At 42.5% G+C, this 26,978-nt stretch overlaps 1 protein-coding gene across 1 annotated transcript in view; it reads left to right on the top strand.

Annotated features, from left to right (window-relative positions):
• mpp7a (MAGUK p55 scaffold protein 7a) overlaps positions 1-26,978 on the top strand; it is a 183,171-nt gene that overhangs the window by 58,646 nt on the left and 97,547 nt on the right. The window contains exons 4-5 of the mRNA XM_049564751.1: positions 13,543-13,620; positions 23,192-23,272. Coding sequence (XP_049420708.1) covers positions 13,543-13,620; positions 23,192-23,272 — 159 coding nt within the window. The remainder of the gene's footprint in view (positions 1-13,542; positions 13,621-23,191; positions 23,273-26,978) is intronic.

Raw genomic sequence — 26,978 nt, 5'->3', positions numbered from 1 at the left:
GACGATTGTGCCAAATTTGAGAATATTCTCTCATGGCCTTCTTAAGATATCGCGTTCACATGAATGAGATGGATGCAAGGTCAGAGTGACCTTGACCTTTGCCCACCATATTCTAGTCAGTTGAGTAAAACTTTTTCATAACTGGCATATGAATGCTTGAATTATGGCCACAGTTGTTTTGTGAGGTCACAGTGACCTTGACCTCTGACTTTTAACCACTAAAATCTTAATAGTTTATCTTTGAGTCCAAGTGAATGTGTGTGACAAATTTGAGGATACATCCTCGCAGCCTTCTTGAGATATCACGCTCATATGAATGAAATTGATGCAAGGTCACAGTGACCTTGACTTTTGACCACCATACTCTAATCAGTTTCTCTCTGACATAAAGTGGACATTTATGCCAAATTTAAAGAAATTCCCTGAAGGTGTTCCTTGAGCTACAGTGTTCAGGAGAATGCAATGGACAAGGTCACAGTGACCTTGCCCTTTGACCTTTTAACCACTAAAATCTTAGCAGGTTATCTTGAGTCTAAGTCAACATTTACGCCGAAATTTGAAGAAATCCCCACTAGGTGTTCTTGAGATACAGTGTTCACAAGAATGCGAAAGACAAGGTAACTATGACCTTGACCTTTGACTTTTAACCACTAAAATCTCACCAGTTCATCTTGGAGTCCAAGTTAACGTTTATGCTAAATATGAATTTGAAATATGAAATCCGCACTCGGTGTTCTTGAAATATCATGTTCACAAGAGTGCGACAGACGGAAGGACAACCCAAAAACATAGTACCTCATGTCACAGCTATCGCCAGTGCAGAGACATAATAATGATAATAATGATTAGTACTCTGTGAGGACCACATTCTTATGTGAGTGCTCTGCTAAATAGATTAATACCAAAATAAGGTAGATATAGTGACTTGTTTTGGAAGAAACCAATCAATTCTCTGTAAAATCAGACATCCAGCACCCACATTCAGCCTGAATGGATCGATCCTTTGTTGAATAACCACATTTTCCTGCAATTGTAATGATTCATTTGTGAGATTGGCAGTCGATTTAGGCTCCTTAAATCAAATCACTGAATGAGTCGACTATTCTGGGTCACTCCTAATAATAAAATCTGAAATAGTAGTAGACGTTTTAACAGCCTCGGGCCAGACAGTCAGTGTCTATTTTAACACTGGATCTGGAATCTCTAAAATTACGTCTAAGTCAACGTTACTCACCTTTACAGTCACATCCTTCCTGCTGCAGACACACACTTGCACCTTCGCTCAACACAGCTTTATATAACCTCCTCCTGTGCAGTCTCATTCATACATTACTGAGTTTATTGTCATTCCAACAGTCGACCCACCCAGATCTTCTGACTCCCCCTCTGCCAGCATGAATGTGCCTGTGGTCCGATTACCGTCTGTTAAACTAGATACCTGCTGAGTTCGGGGAGAAGATGAGCACACTTGATATCTTTATACGCTAGCAGACAGACAGAGGTAATGAATGTAACACATTCAGTCTGTCTGATCTAACCTCATCTTCGCTTGGGATTCTCCACAATCCTTAGCCAATTTCCTTCTTCGTCTCTTCTGTTGGAAAAGGAACAGGAGGGGTTTGTACTGTAAATGAGCTCGCTTGTCAGTCACTGTTCAACCTGCAAATACATGTAACAACTGCTGCAGCTCTTCCTCCAGTTCACTGATGTAACTGAGAATGCTTTATTACTCAGTGTGCTAAAAAAAAAAGGGTCTAATTGTTGGTTACATTTGACTGTATCCTTTGTATATGGCCTCCATTTTAAAAGAATGCCCAACATTGTTTTCATGTGCTGGCATGATATATTTCCCCCTTTGGTGGTCTTTCTTGTTCTCCAGCCAGAATCATTATGTCACAGAGACGATTGAGGGAGAAAAATGGACATAATTTTCATCCCCTCCCACTAAAGAAATCTTTTCTCTGTAAGCATGTTTGTTCAGGATCCAGGGTTGTAACGCGCCAATGTGAGCGTGTAAAAGTGCCTGAATTATGGCATACCTCAGACGCTGAAGCATAAACCCTGATGTCGGGACTTGAGGAAACCAGAAGGGTTTCATTTGATGCCTGGATTGTTATGGATGGCCGAAGAATAAGGCCTCTTGAACATGGATAATGATGGGCAGGGCCTGCGCATGTTCAAGCTCTCGTTCTGGCCGGCCCCAAAGAAAACACAGCGCAGTGTGGGGCAGATAGAATGATGCTAATGAAGGTGGCATTATGTTTCTGTGATATTTAGCCAGGCAGAAGGGTGGAGCTCCCAGAATTCACCTAGCTCTCTAACCACCTCTGATTATACCTGGCTAAACTTTCAAGAGGAACTCAAAGAGCAGAACGTGTTGGGCTGTTAAGACAAAAGTGCCATGTCCTCACAGGCTCTATACCTGGAGTACAGGAAGCTTTGTGCCAATTGCTAGACGAATTTGTGCTTGAAATGTCCACAAAGTGAATAGTTTTCCATGGCAGTGTTCCCCATTACTGTTGCCCACTTACCCAATAGTTAAGATGTAACCGAAATTCTGTATAGAAGATAGTTTGTAATACAAAAGGTGAGTGATTTTTGGGGAGGAAAAAATTATCAAAAGGCAGATCAGTGCAGCATCGACTGCATTTCTTTGGGTTTACCTACCAGACTTTGAGCTTGTGTAGTGACTGACAGAATTTGCAGTAACGGTGATGTTGATAGATTTTTAGAATCCACAGAATGACGTTTAAGTGGGTCCCCAATAACACAAGGCATTTTTTGACAAATTGCAGTGTTAAACTCATGTTTGATCATATATGGTCACACTTCATACATTCATTGTCTTGTTGGGATCTTGTCTTGTGAAGGGCAATATTCAATTTTTTGCCAACATCCAATGTGCCAATATGTAACCACTCATTTGACTGCTAACCAATATCCATATTTCAATATATCCACTTTTCTCCCTACCTATATTTTAGTGAAGTGAAGTCTCTTCTGTAGTGGAATTAAGATCATATTATACATGCATACTCTTATCATGATGGCCCTCCAGCAGATGGAGACATGAATACAATACTTTTCAATATGTAATATTCATTCATTGTGCAAGTACGAAAAAAGCATGTTGGCCGATTCTGATAGTTCATTTTAAAGCCAATATCGGCCGATACTGATGATGTGCCAAGATTATGGTGCATCTCAACAGACACCAGTAAAGCATCATTTGGTCATCATCATCGTTAACATGAGTCAATACAGCATCAGTCAGTGGCCATGTGAGTTTATTTACCAATAACAAGATTGCAGCCTTGAATATTAAAATTAAATCTGTGCAGCAGTGATCCGTCCTCTTGTAGCAAGAGCATTTAGTCTCTCCAGCAATTATTTAATCTTTGAACATGTGATCTTGTCTGTGCAAGGTTGGTGCAAAAATTGAAAGGGGCTGACAGTGAAGTGACTTGGTGCATTCAGATTTTAATGTGTCAAAGATGGAGGACGCCATACTATCAGCATCACTGGAATTAGATTGGGGATACAAGCAACCAAAATTTGATTTTGGTAGCCAGTTGAGGTTGTGCAGATATTTCAAGTGCATACCTTGTTGTGGAGGTACTCAAGGCATGTCCTTTTGACAGGAGACCCCAGGCTATAGGTGAGGGATTAGATCTGATCAGAGATTGCCATGTAATCCCAAAGGTGGAGTTGGAGAAAGTAGCTAGAAAAAAGGAGTTTCTGGGTTACTTTGCATAGCTTTCAAACCAGATAAATAGCGATGGATGGATGGATTGATAAGCAGGAAAAAAAATTATCTGCAGTACCAATCCATACCAATGGCAAAGAGACTGCGAGTTCTTAGACGCAGTTTCCCCTTTCTCAATCCTGTCTTATTTTCTTTTGTTGAAACTGATTACAAAGGGAAGTTCAAAAAATGGAGCTCAGCGATTGTCAAACACTGACATGTCAGATGTGTGTGTGTGTGTGTGTGTGTGTGTGTGTGTGTATGAATGAAAGAGAGGTTGAACAGTAAAATAAACTCCCAAAATGCCATTATGAAATTTGAATACCACTCTGTTCATGTGCCAGGGAGATATTGAGTGGCTCTCACTCTGTCAGTGCAGTTCAGTAAGTATTAGTTAAGCTTTTAGCTGATGTGACCCAATTCATTATTGCTACTGTGGCAGGATAAATACTCCCAATTACAACAGAGTTATGGTCATGTCTCGCAATCGCAGCCACAGTAGTAAATTTGTGATCAAATACGTCCGCGCAACATCAAAGAACCACATTATTTCTTCACCACAACGAGCCTGTTTTGAACCTTTTTTTGTTCTTCCTTTTTATTCAATGGAGAGAAACTGAGCTGCTTTTAGCGTCTCTTATCATTAACGTGGAGGCATAAGTAGAAACTGCCCCGCTCCAGACAAGCAGAACTATGTGTTTCCTCTGCTTTCTACTTGGTACTGAGACGTGAGCCAGCCTGTCAGCCCGTGAGCCAAATGGACAGACAGGGAGACTTTGAAACACACACAGAAGTACAGAACAACCATCTCACCTTACAGCAGAGACCAGCACTCCGTCGCAACGTTCAGGTGAACATGGCTAACGTCAGTGGCACACCATTAATAAAACCTTAATTGTCCCCTTCCTCTAAAGCCCCACTACCAAATCTCCACAGATTCCACCTTCTATTCCACAAGGCTGTGAAGGGGATACTTTGGGAATGGCTAAACAGCAGAGAGAAAACACACACGTCATGTTAATCTGACAGGCTCGGCAGTTCAGGTCGCTCATATGGAAACGCTCAAGCCTCACCTGGGTAATTATGAAGCATCAGTTTCTGGTCAGTCTGTCTTGAGGGAAAGAGAAGGACCAGAGGAAGGGGTGTCAAAGATGGAAAGAGAGACAAGAAAGAAGAAGACCTACATGAAGAGTTAAACCAGATTTAGGTTTTTGTCTGTCTCTCCTCACCTGTCCTCATCAGACGGTTGGGACAACCTCTCACATCCCTCCTAATCCTATTATGTCACAGAGCTGAAACAAATATTTTCTAATATCGTCTTTCAGCAGGACGTAGGGCTCGCAAGTCCTCCTCATTTTGCAGACTTTTCATCGGTGCAGCATCAGAGCTGACATGTAATGCGAGCGCTGGCGTGTATAGCTAGCATAGCTAAAACGACGCAGACAGTTCCCCTCTTTTCAATTAAAGGGAGTTACTCAAGTGTGCTTTCTATAAATTCCACCACACTCACTGTTCCCCTGCCAAGTTCCAGCTCCACAAAAAACCACAGGAAATATAATACAATATTCAATTTCCACCTGCCTCAGGTGGGGCTCTCCTTAAAGACCAAGTTTCTGTCAGCAGGCCTTTAGCCAGGCCCCGAGATCCCTCATTTTGTGGTCAGTCAGTTTTCCCTTAAATTCTGCTCCTGTTAGTTGCTAATAGGCTTGGCACTTGCGACATTGTTGCACAGCAACATTGATGTGGGCTTGCCAGTTTGTTCTTAAGCGCTACAGGCCTTTAATGACATGTAAAGGTGCTGCAGCTGACGCTTGTACCCAAGTGGAAAGTTTCAGCTATTTTTGGTAAATGAGCTCATTTTCAGACAAACTGGACTGTATTCCTTGAGTAGCAGACTTGGTATCCCATGAATAACTGGATCGCGCTCTAGGTAGCCCTCCAAGTTTTATGACTCACCCTGTAATGTCCATCAACTCTGCTCCTTCACAACAGCCACTGACTTGCCCTTTGGGCACATATCTTATCCTTTCCACACCCCAAAACATACCTTGCTCCAGGTCCCCATTACCAAGGAAGATCACAAAACTGAAATTGTTCTAAACTTCTCACCCCGCTGCAATAGCTCTCTGTGAGTCATTAAAGCCCCACACCCTGCACGCAGCAATAAAATCTGGCTAATCGTCTCTGGTTCAGGACTCAGCCTGTAAACCTATACCACCTCAGAGATCCACTCATACTGTCTGTGGTCAGCACGTCCTGTGCACTGGTCGCCTCTGAACTCTGCATTTATTATATTGGGGGAACAGGAACCCTCAAGGGGAGTTAAGCAAATACCTGCAGGCTGCTCTGGAGAAGGGAGCTTCTATCTTTTAAAAGAGGTGACTGTCATATTCATCTATCCTCTTGAGCAGCTGTGTTTGTCAACTCTGCATAGATTCTTTTAATCTCATTGAAAAAACTTCGGTGTGTTAGTGATTGTAAATTAAAGAATTACTGTATGTGTGGATTTTGGTTACAGTGATTCAACTTGCCATTTGTTGCTAGAAAATATTCTTTCTGACACAAGCCGGGTGGTTATTTACGGTTTGAAAACCTCACTCCAATCCAAAATAAATCCCATTCCTTGCAATGTTATACTCTACGCTTAGGCCACCTTCCAGATATTTTCCTAGGAGTTTAATGGGCGACTACAGCATGAAGTCGAAAGATCATGCTTAATGTCCACAAACAAGCACCTCTGAATTGAGCCAGAAGAGCTAGACGCACAGACGATTGATGAAGCCAAAGGTAAGGTTGTGATGGGGACAGTGGAGAGGAGGAGGGAAACTCCTTAGTGCAGCAGACAGGCTGCAGTATGGCCCGTTGACTACTGCATAACCTTAAAACTCAATGACTTGAACCATGTCTAGAGAACGGGGGGGGGACAGTGAAAAGGAGGAGAGGCCTACAGATCCACCAGTCCCCATTCTATCAGTCAAATGTCTGTATTGGTAATCAAGGAAAATCTCTGGAGTGATCCCACAACCATTATTCCAGGTCACTTTGGTTGACCCCGATTTTGTATTCCTAAGGAAAAAAAGAACTCAAAGTGAAACCAGAAGGTCTACACGATATGAAGCCAATCTTAATAGGACAAGGAGCATAGGAGCAATACACAGAATATGGAAAATGAGGTTCATGGTGCCATATAGTGTATTTATGGCTCCCACATGGCCCGAGAACTGCCTGAAGACATCAGGGGCTCACCTGGAGCTTTTAAAGGTAGTCTTCACAAATTTATACGTTGAATTGACTGCCTTAAAAGTACTCAAATCAATCTGATTCAGTAAGTCAGACGCATTTGTCCTGGCTTTATGCCCTCAGCCATTCAGGATCTTGCTTCCTAACCTAATAGCTGCTATACATCATATGAATGAGTTGCTTGATTGATATATGCCATTTCCCTTGGTGATGTTTTTGTACTGCGCAGAGTTAGAGACTGAAACACAAACAGAAAACTGCCACTGGGGAGTTTAGCTGTGTCTCAAGGTTGTCTTCGTATGTACACAAATGTAACTGTGTCCTGCGCTGTCCTGGCCTTACAGAATACATGGAGGCGTGTCAGGGGCCTCTCTGCTCCGTTTTCCAAGAGCTCCAGGAGGAAATGTATCCCCTATCTAAATGATGTGGCTGTCATGATGTTGGCCAGCTGCCCTGGTCTCTCTGTCTCTCTCTTGTCCATTAGATCTACTGCTAGTTCTTAATCAGCTGTCACATTCTCCAGACCTTTTTCCATAAAAAAATGAGAGACGAGCTCAGGCACCACACCACTCTGTATGGGGTCTTGGTCAAGGAAAGGTGCTGGGTTTGTGAATTCTCTGCTCAGCAATGTGAGGATACATCAGGCCAGTCATTGGCATATTTGACCATTAATCAGTTGAAGGCCCAGTGTCCTCAAGACCTCAATGCACTGTTTAGCCCCAGTCTATCGCAAGAAGAATTTTAAATGGCTTATACAAGTGAAGAAGAAGCATATCAAGAGAATCGTAAGTCGTGTCCTGGAGAAATTGGTATTGCAGGTGTGTTGTTGTTATGTCTAAATACAATTCTACATTTTAGAAAATCAACCACCACAGAAGAAATGTCTGAGACGGTACCGTTATTTGGGGTGTTAGCTCCATGATAAAAGATTGTTATTTGCTGCCGATGTGTAAACTTAGTTACCACTAATGGCAGTGTTGACTGGATGCTGTCCAGGGCTTGAGCAGTGTTGGGCTTGTTACTCTAAACATGTATTACTCATTAGGGGTGTAATGATACATCGATCCACATCGATACATCGATTCATTGATTAACGATCCAATTATATCGATGCAAAATGAAAACATCGATCCATATCGTCATCTTAAAGATACACATTTATTTTGAAATTCACATAACACGTCTGTGTCACCATTTCTGGGCAAGCACGTCTCTGCTCAAACAACAAACAGAGCTCAGAAATAATATGGTCAAATCATATTCTAGTTGTTTTGTGAGTTGATGTAAATGATTGTGTTAGATGGGCATATGATATCGCGTCATATCGATCGCAGGCTCCTGAATCGAATCGAATCAAAATTGTATCATGACAGACTTTGTGATATTGGCAAACATTGTATCGCCATCCAAACAAATCGATATAAGATCGTATCGTGATGAAGCTGGTGATTTACACCCCTATTACTCATTACTCGTTACTGTTTTCAAAAGTAATAATATTACTTTACGTATCACTCCCTGCCAACAGCAATTCGTTACTCTACTCGTTATATTACTTTTCCATTACACTCCATAAAATTGGTAATTGCATATCTCCCCAAAATTCAGATGTGTGCTTCTGTGTGAATGTCAGGGTAATCACCGGTAAGCGTAGCTAAAGCTAGATAGTGTGCAAATGATTTTTTAAAATGTATTTATTTTTACCCGGGGCTCTTCAGTTGCCACAAGCGACTCAAAAATTGAGTCACTCGTGAGGCAACATTTCATCTACAACATATCCAACCATAAGCTTCAGTACTTCTTTGTAGCCTTCAGCTGCCCATGATTAAATAACAGTTTAGGTTGTTTAGCCAGCGCAGGGCTACAGCCAACCTCTGCGGACTAGGAGGGTTCACCGCTGGTGGGGTGTATTTCCTGGAGCTTCATGTTGTTGTGCTGTTGGTCGCAGTGGCCTAGATGTTTTTAGACCTTAGGTTTGAGGACGTGTTTTTCGCAGCAGAAAGGGTTTTAGTATGACTACCTGAAGCAGGTGTGCTCTTGTCACTAGTTACTACTAGTAACTAGTAAAGTGTTTCTGTCCAACACTTGTCTTTAGACCACTTTTTTTAAGTCCTGCACTTATCTTGGTCTCATACCTTGTTCGACCCTGTATTGTCTATGTATATGTCCATAGTCTAACTGCTAAGATTAGTTTGCCACTCATCTTAAATTTTTGGCAAATTCGGAGGACAGGATGAAGGATTGATAGTGACTTTCTAAACTTCACTCAGATGTCAGGATTATTACTTATTTACATTTTAGATTTGTTTCCAGTTAGATATTGAGTTTATACAGTGTATATATAGATTATTTCTTCCCACCATAACTCCTTAATCACTATATTAGCATTGGAAAGATGCTATTGCCTACTTTAGTCTTGAACAGGACTCAGTTTGCTTGGACTTGGTCCTCACTCGGATTTGTCCTCACTCGGATTTGACTGGACCTCTTTCAAACTTGACTTGGATTCGATTAAACTGATCTTGACTACAAAACAGATGCTGTCATTTTCAATCTCTGCTCCGTGATGACAGCTGGTTGAATCTAATTTTAGTCGGTGTAAACTCTCAATTAGCAGGATTAGCCAGTTGTACCCTCAACAGACTGATGGAGAATGGTAATGTCATCTGCAGGATTGTTCATGAACCACAACACAATGTCCAGGACCTGTTGCCATCATACCAGGGCGAAAGCCAACACTTCATTAACTGACTTACTGTAACAGAAGAAAAAGCTTCGGCTCCTTGAGTAAACATATCATTTCACATCTATTCCAGTTGCAGCCCTGCACGTCTGTCTGTAATCCCCCTTCCCGTCTCCCTGACTTGGTCTAGTCTACCAGGCCACGGTGCCTTGACAAGGTGTTCTGGATCAGACCAAGAGATCGGACCCGGGTGGATTAACAGAGGCCTGATACTGGATCCGCTCCGGTGGGTAGATATAGAAACAGGAGTAGGAGAAAGATCGTCAACCCCAACTGGTCCAACCTGAAGTTTTCTGGGCAGTGGACATTAACCAGAGGCCTTGAGCCTCTTTGCAAGACTCAGAAACAGAAACACTATCCAGCCCTGTGATCTCCAGACCTCTCTTTCTCCTTCCATCAGCACACCTCTCCATCTATCAACTTTCCCTCTCTTGCACGCTTGTTCCCTCTTTCTGTGCCAGACGTTGCTTGCTGTAGTGTGTCTGGATTAGTGTTTGTATGGCTTTTTTCCTTAGTTATACATCCACGTTGACAATCACGGCTTGAGGCGGTCATTGTTCTTCTTGCTGTTGCACTTTGATCTTGAAGAGAACATAAATACAGTCTGACTTACTGAATTTTATTGCGAAAGGTTTCTTGAAAGGTCTCCAAGGTAACTGACCCTTAACCTTAACAGTGATCCTCAGCAGTGGTTGGAGCTCTTGTGTGAGGAAGACGAAGATGGATGTGATGTTTTTGTTCCAGTCCATCCTTGTTGGAATTTTTTCATATCAATTCTTACCCGTGTTAGTGTTTTTCTTCACATTTTTTTTCTCCTCATGCGTTGCTGTGTATTTTAAGCCCGCGGGGTATTTCTGGAAGCAAACACAACTTAGCCCAAGGCCTCTGTGGAGACAGGACACACACTGCTCCTTTTGTAGCATGTTTTTTTCTTAAGCTTTCAGTGAAGGTGCACATTCATTCATCTTTTCTCAGCGTCTACTTCAGGGAGCTTTCCTCCCTGAGTTTCGAGCATTTTGATCCTGACTCTTCTTCCTTATTTTACATAAAGTAGCACTACATTTCTCATCGGAGAAGCTTCAGAATCCCAGTCTTTGATTCAGCTGTGTGTCCAGGAGTCGCACTCTGGTTTGAGCTAAGCCCTCCTTGGCTGTAGCACACTGTCTCTCACTGTTTTTTTTTTTTTTCTTTTAATTCCACCAGGCCACTTCTCTCGTTTGCCAGGAGCACTGTAGCCTCACCAAAGGGACAGAGAACGCGCTATGCAAAAAGCGGGGTAATGACTTTAAAATACATTACTGCATCATGGACAGGCACTTGGAAAGTGTCCTGAACTGTAAATAAAAGCATTTCAATCTCGCGTTTGCTCAGTGAGCAGAGGAGAAATTCCACAGTAACTAAGTAAGTCGAGGTGGTGGAGCAACAACTACCTAAGCAGATGTCACTAGGACTGTGGTATGTTGGATCGCTGAAGACACTGGCAACCTCTCTCATTTATTTCATCTGTTTTCTTACAAAGATGATGAGGACAGATGAAGTAACCGGAGCTGCCTGCCTGGCTTTTTACGGCCCTCTTTTTGTAGAAGAACAGACAGAGGAGTCGGAGCACTGGGTGGAGTTGTTGGGACTTCATGAACAGTAGAGAAGTAACCGTTCAAATATGACGTGGCTATGTGAAATTAAACAGATGAGGATAAAAAATTTCCAGGAATTGCCCTTGAGTGGCTGTCTTAAATATGATGCCATGAAACATGGAACACACTGACAGCAGTTCAACTCAGTACCATTTTAAGAGTGGAGTATACTCAGGCGTATGTCAGCTGCACTCCGAGCTTGTACTGTAAGTTCTATCTCTGTCCCCGGCCTTATCGCCGCTCTCGTGCAAGTTCCTGCATCTCTCCAGGTCATTCCAAAACCTTCTGTATTGCTTGCTCTTTCCGCTACCATTTGTCAAACTTCACATCCCTTCTGGGGTCCTCAAGTCCCAGCTTTGTGCGCTCTACAGCTGAGCTGAGGAACCATCTGCCTCCCACGGGCCTTCTACAGATTACCTCCACGACGCGCCTAATGCACCATGTTTTATAGCCGAATAATGTCGGCTTTACACAGGGATTTGAACCTCTAAGCTGACCTTGAAACATGGCTGCTCGGCTGGCTGAGACACAGTCCTCACGGGTCATGATTTATCACAGGAGACTGCGTGGATAAGTCGAGCTGAAATGGCTCCACCTGTTAGAGGCCAACAGTTGAGCTGGAGTTTTTAAGGTTAGAGAGGGGCGTACATACACAATGACATTTAACACATAGTTGTGCTGCATTTTTGTCACCAGAAAGTGCCTTTGGAATGCTGACATGGTGTATTGATACTGTTGTGAATGACATCATGGAAGCTGGTGGCTATCAAAGACAGATGACAACTTGAAATCGTTCAAATAAACCTATCTACACATCTTTTTGCTAATCAGACCTTCCCCAAAATTTCTAGCCCAAAGCCAAAGTACTGAAAAACATTTCCAATGGGAATGCCATCAGAGAGGACAGATCGCCTTGTGTGATTGTGTCATCGAACAGTATCCACAGAGCTGCTACTGTGGAGTGCCGTCTAGTTAAAAATGGTTTGTGTGGTGGGGAGGAAATATTATGTCTAACAATCCAAAAACAGATGTTTAATTGCACACAGCATCTGTAGCTGCTCACAAAGTGACAGCAAACAAACTGCTTCTCTTGTCACTCTCTGTCCTGCTGAGTGGTTCTCTGTCACAAATTGACACAGCTCCATCTGCATGTGTGTGTGTTTGCACCCACATGTGTGGATTTGGACACCGAGTTGGCCCGGGAGCTTCTCTGTCACTCTCTCCAGCCAGAGGGCCTTCTGTTCCACCATCGTGCTGGAATGCTTTGTGGGACATCCAGCTGGAGGCTCCAGGACCGGGGCCCAGCTATCAGTCAGCCCCGTGGCCCAGCTCCCCTTCACCATGCTGGGCTGAGAAGAGGCTCAAGAGTGGCTGCTGGGAGGATAGGCGTCCCTGTCTGTTTTCTGATGGGACCTGACAGCAGCCTGTAGGCTGTCAACACATTCCCACACAGCTGCTCTTAAAACGCAAATGGGATTGCTGTAGTGTTTTGTGTTAATGCGTGTGCGTGCGTGTGTGTGTGTGTGTGTGTGTGTGTGTGTGTAGGCCGGAGCACAAGCATGTGGCCGTGTGTATAAATTATTCCATCTCTGCTCCACATATCAGTTTTTGAGTGATGAAGTGTTTTTGTGTGTGTAAATGAGTAAACGTTAACACACGAGTCAGGCGTACTTTCCATTTTAGTAAGTCTCCAGAGATACAGCTTTGTCTCTCAACATTGTGCAGTTGCAGTGTTGAGGCTGATAAGGAAATGTTTAGCCAATTTAACCAGACTGTTGAAATGATTTGGAAATCCTCACCAGGCCACTAGGGCATATCAAATGCATGGTGGAAAAACGGGATTGTTTGTACAGTGGCTGAGCGAGCTGAAATACTTAGAAGCACTCTGTTGTGCTCAGTCGAGGGTGTGTGAAAGAGTTGTGTTTGTGTACTTCTGGTGAGATTTCTTGCCGTTTTGATGTACTGTGAGTGCGCATGAGTAGAACACGGTGAGAATGGAGGCGGTACATGTTTTCATACATGTGCGCTTGTAGCAGTGCACATGGGTTTGTGTGTGTGCATACTTTGCTCGCATGTGTGTGTTTGCTCAGAGAGGCCTCGCTGTGGCCTCTGCGGCCCAACACTGACCTCCTTCCTCTCTCTCTCTTTCGCTTACTGATGAACACAATCTGTCCTTTCAGATCCACGAACAGCTGCAGCACTACGAACAGAGCAAACCCGTCCCCGTCCTGGACAGTGCCGCAGCTCTGGCCAATGAAGTAAGTTCTTTTTTTGGAAGGAAGGCTTCCCTTTACTTAGTTGCACATGCTGATGGGTGACAAATGAAAGAAAGACACAATATAAGGTGTCTCAGTGAGGTGACGAGCCAACATGACCCCCAAAAGGTTCTTACAGAAAGATCTGCAAGTATTCACTTAGGATGAGATGTGGAGACTGTGAAGGCCACAACGTATGATTCACATCATCTTCAGACTCATATAACAAAGGGATGGGTATCAAGACCTGTCAATGCCAAGTGTTGATAAGCTCCCGGACAAAAAATGCTGCTATTAGTATTAATGTGACGTTAATTAATTCTGACATAACCAGCATTTCAAATTATCAAGCGTCCCCTTCAGATGACAAAGCTCCCATTGCAGGCAATTACATTTGACATTGTATAACCGTGTGTTTACATTCTGTGCTCTCCAGTCGTGGCTTACAGGGCAAAACATTCAAGTGTGGGCTCGCTTTACTAAATATAATCAATATGCAGCTGAAGGCAATTTATAATGTAAAAAAGTAGCTGCATGTAAAGAGGTAGCAACAGCAACCCCATGACACAACTACAAATACAACATTCTGTTAATCTGAAGCAGTGCAGTGTGTTTAACTGCTTACATACGTCCTCAGTGCAGCCTCCAAGTTCCCATACTGATGGGATTTCTCAAAATAAAAATATGACTGTCTTGACCTCATCACATCAAGGTAACACTTGCTTTCATTATAGATAAGTCAGTAGTCATTAACTAAGTGCATAGTTAGCATCAGTTTTAAGCACTTCTAATATATGTCCCTAAATAAGCTGTTGAGAGTTTTTTTTTTTTTCCTTAGCAGCAGTTTGTTAAGTTTGAGTCACAGAATGGAGAATTAATTAGTCAATCAGCTTGTGGTCAGATAAACACCAAAACGAGAGCCCTGCTGTTCTAAGAAATAGAGTGTTATATTTCTATATGAATTAAGAAATGGTCAAGTTTCACTTTCACTGCGCCTGGCATCTCTGCCCAGAGTTTGCTCTGCTGCTCTGAGAGTGTGGTGCTCTGAATAACAAACAGTTTATGTATTCAAACATTGTTCCAAATTAACAGTCCAGTTTCAAAAATAGAAAATCCACATGTGGCAGCAAATGCTGATATCATGGTGGGCCACCATAAATGAACAAAACCCTGGGGTGCGTTCATAAATCCAATCTGATGCTCTACACTAAAATGAAAGTGCTATTGTTAGAAAAAATAGAGCACTATACCTTCATATGAATTAACAAACTGTTAAGTTCATCACACTTTCACTGCACTTGGCACTCTGCTGCTCCATTCCATCAGACAAAGTGGCCAGAGTACGATCGTCACCTCTGAGAGTGTGGTGCTCTGAATATCGAAATGGTATATATATTTGGCAGTGCTCCAAATGAAGAGTCCAGCTGCAATATGTTTCAGCAAGTGCTGATATTGTGGCAGTCCGCCACAAATAAATGAAACAGTTTTCGTTATTACAGATTAGTTTTTACTCCAAGTGATGGAGAATAATATCAGCAAGAGTGTATCAACATCAATAAGATCCCAACAATAACCATCCCTGATCAGTCTATTCTGGGAGTGCTCTTGTCCATTAGAAAGGACTCTGCATTTGTTATGTTTCTTTAACTCGTTTATCCAGGTTTTACTTTCATTTGTCACCCACTTACACACATCATGTCTTTTTCTCTTGCATGGTCTGTCCTGCTGTTTGTGTTTGAAAACCCAAGCAAACATGATTTACATATATGTAAATTCAGAGAGACTCAGTGTAAACAGGCAGATTGTCTTGTTCTGCAGATTGAACACAAATAGAGTGTCTCTTTACCACATGCCTGTAACACACACTCACACAGTCACACATGCATACACTCATCACCCTTCCTGGTAGTGTGCTGTAGCCTTTGCGATGCTTGTCTTCTTTCACCTCTCACCCTGCAGTGACCTAAGAACCGTCCCCTTCTCAGCGTGTTTTTCTAGACTCACTTTTACAATAACACTACACTGTCCCTCCTCTACACCCATCACCTACCCTGCCGCCCACTCATTGCCCAAATACCTAGCCATACACCACGAAATCGAAAATCCAGTTCTGCGAGGACAGACCAATAATTTTCCTCGGGCAGAAACCGGATGGAAAGGCCACTCAATCAGAGCAGAGCTGAAGATGGATGGGCACGCATGACAGCGGCAGACAAAATACCGATAAGTGTGGAGTTGCATCGTATAAACAGAAGTCAGGGGAGAACACGGATGTAGTGAGAGGAAACATCACCCATGGCATGCAGTCCTTTGTCATTAGTTAACCTGTTAATGAGAAGTCATCACACAGACAATAATAGTACCAGCAGCACCACTGGTGATGATTTTCTTCCACTGGCTCTGCTGCTCTCGTCAAGCTGTGAAAGATATTTAGTCTGATTTATAGAGTAAATGTCCGGTGTCCTGACATTTGTTACCGTATTGTTCATCTGCAATATTTATCGAAAGCCACGTGTGCATACAAGCACGCAAGCACCCCGCTCACATCCGCATGTGTGCACACACACGAACACACACACACCTGTGTAAACCCAAGAACCAGCCTGGCACAGTGAACGGAGACCTTTTACTGGTGTGCGGTTTTGTTTGAAATCCCCAGCTCTGTTTATTGTAATCAAAGTGCCTCCGACTATTCCGCCCCTTCTAAAGAGCCCGCAGCCATACATCATCCTAATTAGTACCGAGTCAAGGGAAAGACGAGAGAAAGAGGGGCTGAAGTTTGTACAGTCGGTTGGGGTAAAGACCGGGGAGGAGAGACTCCAGAGTGTCCTGAGACTGTCACGAAAAGAAAGGCCGTCTTGTGGTTCAGAGTGGTTTTCCTGACCTTACAGGCCATAAGTGTCAGCGGAGGAGCCAGAACGTTCCATCCTGGACGGTTCGCACACGCCAACACAGATGACCGGAGTCCCAAACCACCTAGGTCCCTTAACCAAACCAGGATGGCGCAGCTTGAGTCTTCAGGCACCATATTCTCAAATAGACGTTTTATTGCTTCTTTTTGTGTGTTTGTCCTACCCTGCTGTTAGCCCTGGCAAAGGACACCGCTAACCAGATAACACCAGAACAAGAATTACACCAGATTCAAGCAGCCTGCAGAGTGTGAAGGATCACCTCTGTTTCTCTTTGCTCTGCTTCCCCAGGTTGTGGCAGGAGGCTACAGACTGAGACCCCCAGCTATCAGCCTCCATCTCCCCTCCCCCTTACAGATTTTATTTCTCATTCTTTTTGTCAAATTACAGACTTTCAAATTTATGCTTCCTGGTAAATGCCCCGCAAAGCGTCTCCTCGGGATTATCAGGTATCGGAATAAATCCCAGAGATGGTGTATCAAAGCATCTCACAGCACACCGCAATTCTGAGTCCCCCTTCATGGGCTGGTCAGAAAAAAAAGAAAAACTCCCAACCCGGAGCGATGCAGTGTATTTTTAAAGCGGATTGTTTTTCACCAGTGTCACCGCTCCAAATGAAAGCTATTGAAGTGGTGGCTGAGGGCTGAAGTGCAACGGGAGAGATCTACAGTTAGATGAAATTCATTTTGGGCTTGAGTTTCGGGTAATGGAGGCTTAATTTATTGCCTAACATAAAATGACACTTCAACCCCCGTCTGCCCCCGGCTGCAGTGTCTAGCACACACAGCAGGTGACTGCCACTGCTCAAACAAACGAGCACCGGCTGAAACACGATCGATACCGGGCCCAGGGAATAGGCAGTGTATTACATACATATAAAGACATGTCAGTGGGTGACTGCATACACACTTTTATGGATGTACATACACACACAGTTTCTCTCCAGCCCTCATTAAGACTGAAATAGAAGCACTCTTGCTTCGTTGTGGAATGCAAAATACCACATTACATTAATCAAAAGGGGCAAATCAGCCTCACACGAGAGCCAACTCCGTGTACGCTCCAGTCTGTCCATCCCATCAGTCTCTGTCAGTCCTGTCGAAAAGCTACACACACGCCGCTGAATGCCAGCCCCTCGTTCCAGATCAGTGTCCATCTCCTGAACTGAGACTGTATGTCCTGGTGGCCGACTCGTATCCTCCTCCACTCAAAGCCTCCTTTTCCTTCTCTGGCCGAGTTCCCAACGTCTTCATCTCACCCAAATACTGCTGTTACTGGGGAAGACCACTGGGTGCCATCAGAGGGCACTGGTCTACAGACCAGATGTTCAGCCAGTGATGAGACAGAGACAGACAGACAGACAGACAGAAAAGCGGGCTTAATTTATGTCCGTTTTCACAGCTAATTAAGGCTTTAAAGCTTTCTCCTTCCTTTACAGCTTTTATTTCTCATTGTTGAACTTAATTTTCTTGTCCATCACACTGTTATCCTCTTATTCAAAGAGAGGCTCTGCTTTCCATACATACAACTTTTGAGTTTATGCGTGACAAAGCTCAAGCTGTATATAAGCACGCCTGCAAGTCATTATTGTTATTTAAACTACAAGTTCAGCAAAGGCATCTTAAACAGTTCCAGTGATACACTGTACAGATTGCAAGAATGACCCCATTACAAATACATTTGGATTGAAGTCACTTCTTTTTCAGATAGAAATCTTATTATTTGCATGAGAAGAATTCATCTATTCATTATTTCCTTTTCAATTTCATTTCTCTAAGAGTGTGAAGGCCAGTATGTCGACCGTGACACTTTAAAACTTTTATTGAAAGCTATAAAATATAATAATAGGAAAACATCTTCGTGCACGACTGTGTAAAATCTAATCAAAATGCTGCATGAGAATGAAACCAGGTTAAACACTTACTTTAGTCGATGGGTGTATTATTGATCAGTTGCACAATAAATCAAGCCAAAGCGCATTTTATCCACCGTACGAAACGGATGGCTGAGGTCAGATTTCTCTAAATTAAAGGTTAGTAGTTTTAATATGTCTTAATAAAAGCACTTTGAAATAAGGTCAGCGTGATATATTGGCAGCTATAAATCAAAGCAGTGAGCCCTGAGCTGCTCGGGGTCAGGGGAGAGCTATAAACTGACATGCTGGGATCAAACTTATCTAAACACTGCAGTGCCTGCCATGACATTTTACAAATGAAATAAACAGTCTCAAAGGAGACCGGCATCTTTTTTTTTCTTTGCCCCCTCCCTCGTTCTCTGCGAAGGTCTGAGGATGGAAAATATGACTCCAATATAGGAGCATGAAGGTAGAGAGCAGAGCGTGTTGTCAAACATGTCCCATCTGTCCTGCGTGCTGAGTTATGGGACAAGGTGCTTTAATAGGACAATATGAGGGACTGGAAATTTACAGTTCTCTGTCTTTCGTTGTCTGCCTCCCTCGCTGTAAACAGCTTGGCGATGAGATGATGGATGACGACGTATCGGAGCGAGAGATTTTCCCTCACTAAAGACCCTGACCCCCGACTCCCCTCCATCTCCACCTCTCTCCTCCTCCGTGTTATCTTCTCCCCTTTGATCATGTGAGAAGATATCTCTTTGTTTGGGGTCTTTATCTCCACTTCTTCCCTGTCACATTTTGTTTTTCCTCACACTTCCTCCATCTCCCTCCGACCTCTCAGATGCTATTATTCTGTATATTTGAGAAAGTGAAGTAATGCAGGGTTGACTGAGGTTCAGTCAGAGTAACCTTGACCACTGTGACTATTCATTAGCGCGGTCTCTCTCCCTCGGGGGGGGTCAAAGCTAATGGAAATAATGAAAAGACACCCCCCCACCACCACCACCACCACCACCAGGCGAAAGCACATGTTCCCGTCCAGGGGTGAAGTGACATAGCGTCCTCCCTAACCCCAGTCTAACCCTCGGCCCCCTGCCTTTACCTCTGCCTCACCTCTGTTACTTTACTCCCGCACCACAGGGGTCGTTAGTCAAACAAACTGTAGGTTTTCCCAACCTCTGTCATCGTCTGCCTTAAAGGAGCACGCTGCGTTTTGGAGAAATTTCCCTGTTCAACTTATCTGTTAGGTGACGACAGCAGAGGCACCGAAATGATCCATGTGTCTCTTCACGCTTCTTTGCTGCACTGCTTCATGCTGACACTTTTACCAGACACAATCTGTGCTGAAGGGTTAATCGCTACGTAACAGGTATAGTCAAAGAACTGAGCATTTTGTTTCCGTTTGTTTTTGTTTTTTAACTTCACATTTTATTAAAGGGAATATTTTGAATTAGGGGTGTGAGAATGAATCCATATGCTTGGGTATTTTAATATTATTTTTATTTTTATTTGTATTATTCTCAAAAACACTATAGATTTTAATTGTTTAATTTGTACTAATAGAGCTAAATGTTAATTCCTTTGCCCAGAGCAGAAACTAGTGCTATGATGTTGAACGATGATGTTAAATTTAAATTTTTATGCATATGGTGATGTGTTGGTGTGGGAGGTGACAGTAAAATTTGATTTTAAAAAATGTCACCTTGCCTACAGTATCACAATATATTAAATCATAACCCCTGTATCATTTAACGTATTGTATCGCCAGATTCTTGCCAATATACATCCCTAATTTCAAGTGACCAGCCACATTTTCATCCACTGTGAGGTGATTTGTAGCGACGACTGACCTGTTCATTTATCTCCCAACTGTTATTATTTATTCTTTTATTCAAGTCTTTCTTTAGTTAATACACCAACTACTATTTATATGTGAATCTCAAAATCACATATCATCATCATCATCATCATCATCTCAGAGGTAGAGAAGATCAGCGGTTCGATCCCCAGCTCCTCCTCTCTGCTCCTCCTGTCTGGTTTGATCCTTGAGCAAGATACTGAACCCCAAATTGCTCCTGATGATGCTTCCATCGGTGTGTGTGTGTGTGTGTTAAAAACTGAGTCGCAGGTGGCACCTTGTATGGTAGTGTCAGCCACCAGTGTACCAATGTGTGTGTGAATGGGTGAATGTGACTCGTAGTGTGAAAAGTGCTTTCACTGGTCAGATGACTAGAAAAGGTGCTATACAAATGCAGGTCCATATATTGTCTCTGAAGGCTTTACAGTCAGTCCTCTGTCCTGACGCCCCTCTATGGTTAAGAAAAAGCATCATGGTGGTCCAAAGCAATAATTTTGTCCTCGTGTTTTACGTCAGTATGTATGTATTTTACAAAAACGATTAGAAACCAGACTTTTTGTGACATTATTTACTATCAATAAACATGTAACAAGAGCTCCCTTAAGTTTCATTAGTCTACCAACTATTGTCTTCATTAATTGTTTATTAAAAAATTAAAACCCCTTTCCCACTAGACAAAAAAGCCCACTAACAGCTTTTGTCCTTAAAGTGAAAGGTTATAATTGAATTGAATTATCAGTTCCAGCTCCGATCAGCTCCGATCATCAGTGATAGAAACGACACCCGCAGTGATGCACTAATTTTTGCCCCTTTTGTGGCATGATGCAGTGACAGGCCACCATCATTTTTGTCCGTCTCTGTCAAAGCAGAGCTGAGAAATCTTTGCAAATTAGTCAGCATGTGGCATTTTCTCTGGCCTCTGTGCTGCTTTCTGCTGTTTACTAACCTGCTTTCCAGCATGTTTGTTACATCACACATGACATACAAAAAAAACATACTTGACCACTGCAGAGCCATGTAGTGAAAAAAGCTCAAGGTCACTGACGTCTTCAGATTACTTCTTTAGTCCGAGCAGCTGCCAAAAATGCAAAGATGTTTATTTTCAATATGTGTATGGCAAATTACTCAAAAGCTGACCATGACTGATTAACACAATAGTTGTCATTTAACTTTGCGATTAATAATTTCTGCTCTACATTTAATTACTCTTAAAATAATGCTGCTTGAATTCTGAAGTGAAGGCAAAGTGCATCAAATCATAATATAAGGACACCACAGATTGCTTTGATGTCTTATTTTTAACATACATGCAGTACAAAATACACACATCATGTTCAGTGCGACCATCTGTTCATGCAAGCACACACACAAGAGATGAAACATGACAGTGCACGTGTGTGTAATTCTTGGTATCACTGTTAGCTCTCCCTTCACACCCCAGTCTCCACTAGCCCTCTTTGTGCAGTCGACATCATCCCCTGATCCCAGCTCAGCACAGGCGCGTCTTTGTGTGCGACGGCTCGCCTCTCCCCTCCACGCTCGCACCACGTCCAAGGAGGATCATCCATAAATCAGAGCGCAGACGGAGGAGCGTGGCCTGGGCTTTAGAAGCAGAGTCACTCGTCTCAGAGCTACCAGACATTCATCATGAACGCGGTCCAGCTCGGTCCCACTGCTCAGAGATGCTCTCACAGCTCCCATTGTTTCCAAGAGGAATGGACTGTTTTCTTTTGTTCCTGAGACTTCCATTGAAAAATGATCCAGCTGAATCGTAAATTTAATCAAGAGAAAAATGACAACATGTGCAAAATGCTCGGCCCCGTGACAAGGTGTGACCTTGCCTCCTGTTAAGATGCACCTAATTTAGCACAATATCACTTTCTCTGTGTGATGGGACCCTGTTGGCCGGGGCTGCCTCAAAGTACAAACACAGCCAGTGCCCTTGAGTATACAACTGTGCTTTTTACACATGGTTTTGCAGTAGTTTCCATTACATCTGTCTCTGGTAATCTTCATATGTAATAGAATCAGTTTTTAAATATAGACAGTGTTGAAATAAGGCTTTGAAAACAGGACAATCATCATAAAAAATAATCGGTAACACTTTACTTGAAAGTATCTACATAAGGGTGACATGACATTGTCATAACTATGACATGACACGGTCATGAACTTGTCATAAACATTATGTATATGTCATAAATGTTTATGACTGCTGTCATTAAGTGTCATTCGGTTTTTGTAATGACAAGTTGACATTACATTTGTTTGGGATGTCTTAATTATGACAACTTGACATTAATTAAAGTGACATTACCAGAAGTTGTCTTTGTCATGACAACCCAAACAAATGTAATGTCAACTTGTCATGACAAAGACATCTTCTGGTAATGTCACTTTGATTAATGCCAAGTTGCCATTAAATTTGTTTGGGATGTCCTTATAATGACAACTTGACATTAACCAGGATGACATTACCAGAAGATGTCTTTGTCATGACAAGTTGACATTGTTTGGGTTGTCTTGATTATGACAACTTGACATTAAACACAAAAAGAGATGCATTTCTTGTTAATGTCAAGTTGTTATGACAAAGACAACTTATGGTAATGTCATCCTGGTTAATGTCAAGTTGTCATAATAAGGACATCCCAAACAAATTTAATGTCAAGTTGTCATGACAAAGACAACTTCTGGTAATGTCACTTTGATTAATGTCAACTTGTCATTATAAAAAACGAATGACACTTAATGACAGCAGTCATAAACGTTAATGACATGTACATAATGTTCATGACAGGTTCCGTGTCATGTCACTCTTACGTAGATACCTTCAAGTGAAGTGTTACCAAATAATCGTCTCTACAGAGGACAGTGAGTTTTTAATTTCTTCACAGCATATTTGATAGTCTTCCCTGATTGTGTGAACATTCTGTGTCTTCTCTTCTTTAGTTGTCTGAGGAGCTGGAAGGAAAATCAGCCAATGGAGAAATCAAAGAGCTTCTCAAACTACTGGCCAGACCCCACGTGAAGGTAAGTTTGGCTCCTGGTCTTTATTACAGCCTTTATTCATTGTATAATCTGCAAATGTAAAAGAGCTACAGGCACTTTATCCTCGTTGTGGAAGACCACAGTGTTATCTTAAAGAAATATCAGACAGTTCTGGCCACCACACACTGAGTCAAACACAAACTTTGGCTCATGTCCTCACTGATGTCATCACATATACAGTGTGTATCACCATATACACAATGATATGGTGGTTCAATCCAGCCCGTGCTTTTTCTTGTCTCCTTGGCGGCGTCTGCTGGCCTAGTTAGCCAGACACGGACAGCTACAAAATGAATTTACACGTTCTTATTTTCAAATGCATCACTGGCTATCCATCAGGCCCCTGCAGGTGTCTCAGCCAGACGGAGCTGCCTGCACGATGGCGGGATAGAAGGGGAGCTGGACGAGCTCCTTTTTTTAATGCACTGTCGTCATGCTTATTTGGGGTCTGCCAGAAACAACAGCTCAGTATGAAGTCCTCTCCCACCACAACACACACACACACACACACTTACAGTACAGTGCATACAAATATTCAATACCTCTCAGTGTCAAGGATTGTGAAAAGATGGGGGGTTCCCAAAAGGATCAGGCTTACATGTCAGACCAGCATGTGGGTTTTTGAATGTCTGCACTAGTGATGTCATGATTCATTTCTATTAAATTAAAACAATACAGCTACACACACACACACACACACACACACACTTACTTACCACTACAATAGATGTACTGTGACACAGAAAGGCTTGAGAACGGGGTCATGTATATTTGAGTTCATCACACTTAACCAGCAATCAGCACACACAACCCCACACAGACACGTAGCAATGGATACACACTCGAAGACTCGCACAGCCACTATCCCGAAGACAAACGGTCGCAATCTATCACAGCCCCGCTCTCCTGCTTTGCTACGTGGGGACGTGGTGATCTCCTTCGTCTCTGTCAACCGAGAAATGAAATGCGCCGGTAAATGATCACCGCGCTCGCCATGAGGCATGCCTGTGTCAGAAATCCTGCGTTTATTATTTTAATTGCGCTTACAGCGGAGGTATTTGGCGTGGCATCGGGTCAATCCATCAAAACACAGAGCTTGTGAAAGTCATCGATCAGGAAGCTCGGCGTCTTCGACTGATGAGGTGAGGAGAGGTGACGGCTGGAGATGGGACTGTGGGCCAGGTGCACACACACACACACACACACACATAAAGGCCAATACAATATCCTGCCCTCTCATGTGTGTGGTTAGAGTCATGGATCTAGGATACTTGTAGTATTGTTCAGGGTTGTCATGATACTGTAGTTTAAAACAATACAGCACTAGTATAAAAAAAAAAAGATTATGCCTCTTTTGATACCACAGTAAAGAGAAAAAAAAGTCTCAGGTACACAAATATTTTTAATAAATAGAGTCGTGTCCTGGGTTTGTCACTGGAGGGAATGCTGTCATAGCCACAGGTTGAGGACCAGTTAATCCCTTCCCTGTTGTTTCATCTGCGCTGCCTTGAGAAGAAAGTCTGATTGTAGGTCTCTTTCTTTTCTCTTGTTTTGTTTAAATAGCTTCTGCACTTTCAGTACTATCAAATGTTTAACAGAGCTTGGATGGTTTTAAACATGTGGTATCAAAAAAGTATGGAATACTTTTGACAGCATTAGGTAACAGCATAGTGGTGTGTCCTTTCCCCTCTACATTTTCTTGATGCGTGGATTCTGATATTTTCAGAACTGTTGAATAAATCCAATACAAATTTAAGTATTGCCAGTTGGACTTCGATCTAAGTTTCCAGCAGTCCCTGCACTTTCTCTCTTCTGACTTAAAACAGGGTTCCTGCAGGTCCTTAAAAAGTCTTAAAAGGCACTGAATTCATTCATCTAAAAAAAAAAAAGACCCTAATTGTTATTTAGTGTTTTAAATTAATCTTTAAAAGTCTTAAAACTGCTATGACATGGGAAGTAGGATTTCTTTTTTTTGGAAGTTACGTTGTGAATTTGCCAAATAATACATACCTGCATTTATTAAATAATTTACGCAGATCAGGATAGAGGACCAACACCCTTTATAATTTGTTTCTGGTCAGGATGCTCAGTGCAGAGGATCCACTGTCTGCTGGATAGCTGTCACTGTACCCTGGATGACACGGGAAAGTGCAAATTAAACAAACACTGGCTATTCAGCCAAGATTTCGTGGCGTAGCTGAAACCAGTAATGCGTAAACTCAGTGCAATGTGAATTAAGGCATTGCAATCCAACATGTAATACACTGGATTTATTGGCATCGGCACACCTGAGAGTGTGCCGATGGAGTGTGCCGGTGGAGAAGCTCAGACAGGTTGGTGATGATGAGGAGTTTGAAGTGGATACGCTGGGAGATGGGGAGCCAGTGGAGGTTATGAAGGAAGACAGTAATGTTGTCACAGATGAAGGAGTGTGTGAGAAGATGAGCAGCTGAGTTCTGGAGAGTGAGGAACGCCAAGAAAACTCGCCAACAAACGCCACCTTTTCCCCCAAAAAAGTCATGTTTTATGTTACTATAAACATTTTATGCAAAAAAATTTCCCTGACCCCAGATGGATGATGCTGATTTTTCAGTTTTTGATTATGTAAAATTGGTCATTCTGAGTAAAATGAAAAGTCTTAAAGTCTTATTGAGTTTAATTTGGCCTTCTTATTTTTATCTTTTCTTAGAAGACATTTCATGACATTTTAGTTTGTTTCATTCTCCTTGTGTTTTAAATGTGTTTAGTTTTATTATACAGCACTTTGTAACTGTGTTTTGAAAGGTGCTATATAAATAAAATGTATTAAGTTATTATTAAAGTCTTAAATCTATCTTGCTGTAAGCTGTAGAAACCATGGTGAAACAGTGGTTGGTAACTCATCAGCAGTGACTGATATGATTAACAACTGCATTAGAGACTCCTCATTTCTGCTTAACTGTTTTCGTTTAGCGAGTATAGCAAGTATTGTATATGAGACAGATAATATGTAGATTAAAAAAAACATGTTTCCTTGAGTGCTTCTAATGGCATTTGCAAGAATCCATCATCTCTGAACGAAAACAGTCAGTTAGAAGTGAGGAGTCTCTAACGCAGTTGTAAGTTATGTCAGTCACTGCTCATGACAAGTGTCGAGATTTAGTGACAGTTTCAGCAAATATGACAAAAAGTCATTTTTATAAAATTGACCAACTGAAGCTTTAACAGAAGCTCTGACCACTGCCGACTCTTCAGCTCCAGAATTGATCTGTTTACTTTGGGCTTTGAGGTCAACTCTGGACCGACCATCCAGCAACTCAACACCTCCTGAAAATCTTGTTTTTGCTGACCTTTAGTGATTTAACCTTTCACCTTTGCTGCAGTGATGTGGGAGTGTTTATCGGTGTGTGTGTCAACAGACTTTCAGCCAGAGAGGCCACTGAAACAGCTTTATTAGACTACATCAGATATATATAGTGTTAATAATGCCACCTCTGTACTGGAATAGAAACTTCTCTCCAGCTTCGTCTTTCTCTGCTCAGCAAAAGCTTCACTAATATTTACTTGTTGTTACTCTTCTTTCTTTTTGCTTTCTCTATTCACTGCTGTCAGTCAGTTCTCCCACCACCTCCGCACGCCGCTCAGCCGACCTGCACTCCGGTGCAGACGGAGGTCAGCCAAACAATTCCACCCTGACAATGGAAAATAT

The sequence above is a fragment of the Epinephelus fuscoguttatus genome, linkage group LG21, assembly GCF_011397635.1.
Source record: "Epinephelus fuscoguttatus linkage group LG21, E.fuscoguttatus.final_Chr_v1".
In the NCBI taxonomy this organism is placed as follows: domain Eukaryota; kingdom Metazoa; phylum Chordata; class Actinopteri; order Perciformes; family Serranidae; genus Epinephelus; species Epinephelus fuscoguttatus.
This window is presented reverse-complemented; position numbering and strand designations above follow the sequence as displayed.